Raw genomic sequence first — 4,496 nt, 5'->3', positions numbered from 1 at the left:
TATCCCCAAGCCTAGCCCACCCATTAGGACCCAGTGGGATGTCTCCAAGGCTAGCCCAGCCATCTCAGGTTACTGGGGTGTCCCCAGGCCTTGCCCACCCATTAGGACCCACTGGAATGTCCCCAAACCTAGCCCAGACATCTCAGGTGATTGGGGTGACCCCAAGCCTAAGGCACCCATTAGGATCCACTGGGGTGTCCCTAAACCTAGCCCAGCCATCTCAGGTTACTAGGGTGACTGCAAGCCTAGTGCACCCATTAGGACCCAGTGGAGTGTCTCCAAGCCTGGTCCAGCCATCTCAGGTTACTGGGGTGTCTCCAAGCCTATCCCACCCATTAGGACCCAGTGGGATATTCCCAAGCCTAGTGCACCCATTAGGACCCAGTGAGGTATCCCCAGATGTAGCTCAGCCATCTCAGGTTACTGGGGTGTTCCCAAGCCTAGTGTATCCATTAGGACTCAGTGGGGTGTCTCCAAGCCTACCCCAACTATCTCAGATTACTGGGTTGTCCCCAAGCCTAGTGCACCCATTAGGACCCAGTGGGGTATCCTCAAACCTAACCCACCTGTTAAGGCCCAGTGGAGTGTCCCCAAGCCTGGCCCATCCATCTGTGGCCAGTGAGGTGTGCCCAAATCTAGCCCAGCCATCTATCACCAGTGGCATGGTCCCCAGCCCAGCCCAGACATTTCCATCAAGCAGGGTGACCTCTAGGCCAGCCCAACCATCTATGATCAGCGAAGTGGCCCCCAGCCTATCCCAGCCACCTGTGGACACTAGGTTGGCCTCAAGCCTGTCTCAGCCATCTGTGGTCAGTGGTGCGGGTCGTGGCTTCCATAAACCAGGTTGGGTCTCCATAGGGGATTCACATATGCCATGTTCAAGGTTAGATGCAATATCCCCTAGTCTGTGCCATCCTTCAATTGTCATTTCAGTTAGCTCAGGTAGACCCTATCCATGCATGGCTGGTAGTATGGACCAGGGTTTCAACCAGTCATCTCCTGTTATTGGGGTAGATTCATGTGAAGAGCCTTTGATAGTCTCTAATTTCCAGGACCATGAGTTCAACAGAGTGTCTGTTGAGTTCTGTCAGCCACCCAGTGTGGATGAGAGGCATGTAAGCGTGTGCCCATCTTCTGTAGTCACTGTTTCAACACCAAATCTCTACCAGGACTCTACGACTGACAAGGAGGACTGTAGTGTAGGCCAGGGAGTCAGTGTATCTAAAAGGACTCTGTTCAGGGGTGTGGCTGCAAGCTCCTCCCAGGGGCCAATGGCTGCTAGTATGTTTGTTAGTATGTCTCAGGGGACCATGTCTGCTGGCCTGCCTGAGAATCTGTCCCAGAGAAATATAGCAACTGGTATGGGCCAAAGTCAGTGTCAAGTGGCCAGTGCAGATGCTTCCATTGCATCTGAGGTATGGGAGGCAGGAAGTCCTTTGATTCATGAGGAGGGACCCTCCATGGCCACAGGGGTGGGTCCCAGCCTCCATCTGGCTTCAGTGTCCAATGCCCTAGGTATAAATCTATCCAAGTTTTCCCTGACTGGTGTGGGCCCCAGCATCTCTCAGATCAACGTTGCTATTCCAGTATCTTTGGACCACTGCCACCCTGCTGTGGTGCTGATGGACCCATCCACTTATCAACAGGCAGATATGATCTCTCAGAACCCTGTGATGGGCACAGCTGGTTGTGATCTTGTGCCAGGTTCCACAGCCCATAGGATGACCTCAGGTGTGGCCCCAGGCACCATGCCTAGTGGCATAGCTACAAGCCTTCCCTCAGAGTGTATGATCAAGGGTGCGGGACAGAGCTTTTCCCTGGGTTCTATGGCCAGTAGAGTGGCCCCTAGTTCAATGGCAGTATCTGATGCTGACAGGAAGAAGCAAAGTCTATCTGCAAAAACTTTGGCTAGTGCAGCCACTCCAAGCCTTCCCCAAGACCCCACGTTAACTGGAATCACTCCTCGTCCTTACCATGGAGTGGCTGTGGAAAAGTCCATAGCCCCCATCCAGGTAGCCCATGCCACTAACCTGGCTCAAGTTCATCCTCAGCCCTTGAAAGCTAGGAGTCTTCTCCAAAGGCCCTCAGTTCTGTCAAGAGCCTTAAAATTGAGCCAAGATCCTGAGTCTATGTCATCTGGGGCCACAGAGGACCAGGACATGCTGAAACCAGGAGAGTTAGATGAGGCTGTCTCCCACGGGTCAGGATCCAGTGGAGAGTCTGATGACTTAAACAGCAAATCCACAGTCCTTCACGCAACCCCGTGGATGAACCACCATCTCTTAGAGGATGTTGACCATGTTCATAGCTCTTCCTCTGAGAAGGAGACTCTTCCCCAAGGCCAAACACCATATTTTGAGGAGGCTGCTCCCAGCAAAACCAAAGGCATGGTCTCTGTCCCCTTTCCAGCCAAGCCCTCTGTGGCCCACAGCATCATTCCAGCTCTGCAGCCAAAGTCAGTAACCAGTAGTAGGTCCCCCAGTGCCCCTCTTGGGGCTGCTAGTGGGGTCCCTAATGTGCAGGGGAGGTCTATAGTTGGCAGGGCCATGAGTAAGCATATAGCTCCTGGGACCACTGAGGCCTCATCAGTTCAACAGGAGCATTTGGCTCAAGTTGGATCCCAAAACCATAACCAAGGGACAGTGGCTTCTACTGTAGGCTCAAGATCACCCCAGCTGGCACATGGCAGTACCATGGCATCCAGATCACACCCAGAGTCTTTGGCTAGGAAGGGGGACCCTCCTCTTCTCCAGAGGTCAGGGCCGCTCAGAGTGGACTCACTCGTGCTGCCTTATCTGTCCATGGCTAAAAAGGCAGCATCCAGTCAGCTCCAGACAAATGCTGTCCCCAGCCAGCTCCAGACAAATGCTGCCTCCAGTGCACTCCAGAAACCAGTGCCTGGGGACCCAGCCCAGGGCCGCCGTGAGTCCATCGGCCATAGAAAATCCTTCAGATCCATATATAGCAATATTGTTCCAGAACCACGAGAAGGTTCTATGACCAGGCTTTTACCCCCCGATGAGGTACAAAAGCAAGTGCCCCAGGACCCCTCAGGTGGCCCCAAACATTCCACAAATGCACCCACAGCAGACAGAACATCCATCATTCGCTCTAACAATGTGGCACATGGCACCGCCATTCCTAGGATTCCAGTGAGAGCTCGAAGGGTGTCTCTGGGCTATGAGTCTTCACCCAGTGGTTCCCTGAAGCCCCTCTTTAACCAGGACACACCTGTGGGGTCACAGACCTCCATGAATCCTGTAGTTAGTCACAAGGCACCCCTAAACCCCCCATCACTCCAGGGTCCCGCGGATGCTGGTGTACCTGGTGGCCAATCGTGGAGCTCCGGCGTTCCCAGTGTAGCGGTCAGGCCCGTGGACCGCAATGTGGCCCCCCACAGCGTATGGGCACCGGCCAGGGACACCATGCCGTGGCAGACGGTGGGCAACCAGGAGGCGGTGGATCCCAGGCTGTCGGGGGAGTTGATGATGTCGATGCAGGCTGTGGAGGCGATACTCATCCATGCCGTGATCACTCTCCAGGCGGGCACACGTGGCTATTTGGTGCGCCGTACTATCAGGATGTGGCACGTGAGGGCTACCGTCATCCAAGCTCATTGGCGTGGCTACCGCGTGCGGCGGAATCTGGCACGGCTTTACCGAGCCATCACGACCATCCAGGCTGCCTGGCGAGGCTACTGCACCCGGCGGGACTACACGCAGCGACAGCAAATATTCCTCCCAGTCATGTGGGCGGAGCTGCGCGGCAGAGCGGTGACTACACTGGACCAAGGCCACTTCCAGGACCAGGCATCCAGGACCCTGTCCGGTCACCGTTGTTTCCAGTCTTGTCAGCCCCAAGTTTGTAGCCTCTGCCAGTCGCTGAACTCTGGGCTTGGGAACCCGCCCAGCGTGGTGATGCTTGTGGGCTCCAGCCCTCGAACCTGTCACACGTGTGGACACACCCAGCCCACGCGGGTGGTGCAGGGAATGGGCCGGAGTGCAACAGTCCATAGGGCCACAGCCTGGGCCTCTGCCTGCCAGGTGGCACCCCAGAATCCCAGGCAGCTGCATCAGCTTAACAAGGCTGCCACTTCCATCCAGTCCGCCTGGAGGGGCTTCAGGGTCCGCCGTGAGATAAGGCAGCAGCAGAAGGCAGCCAAGATGGTCCAAGCCACTTGGAGAGGCCACTACACCAGGAACTGCCTCACCACAGATGCACTCTTGGGGCGGGTAAACCCATGGGCTGGCTTGCGGCAGGCACATTGGTCTGGCATCTAGAAGCCTGGCTACCAGCAGGGGACGACTCCCTGAGAGGGGCCATGTGGCTTTCTGGGTCTAATTAATAAAGGCCTCCACAGCCTGGATCTTGGTTCATATGTTCTGGGTTAATGGGAGTGTCTCAGGCATGGTGGGAAGATCTAGAACACCCCAGAGGGGAGAGGCCTCAAAGCCTCCGACGACACACTTAGTACCCAGGGTCTGTGACCAGGATAG

At 55.8% G+C, this 4,496-nt stretch overlaps 1 protein-coding gene across 1 annotated transcript in view; it reads left to right on the top strand.

Moving 5' to 3' along the window:
• The window catches only part of IQCN (IQ motif containing N), a 13,426-nt gene extending 9,146 nt beyond the window's left edge, over positions 1 to 4,280 (top strand). Inside the window, 1 exon segment of the mRNA XM_003796647.1 lies at positions 3,303 to 4,280. Within this exon segment, the coding sequence (XP_003796695.1) occupies positions 3,303 to 4,280 (978 nt within the window).
• Positions 4,281 to 4,496: the final 216 nt, after the last annotated feature.

The sequence above is a fragment of the Otolemur garnettii genome, unplaced genomic scaffold, assembly GCF_000181295.1.
Source record: "Otolemur garnettii isolate 467f Iridium unplaced genomic scaffold, OtoGar3 scaffold00105, whole genome shotgun sequence".
Taxonomy (NCBI): domain Eukaryota; kingdom Metazoa; phylum Chordata; class Mammalia; order Primates; family Galagidae; genus Otolemur; species Otolemur garnettii.
This window is presented reverse-complemented; position numbering and strand designations above follow the sequence as displayed.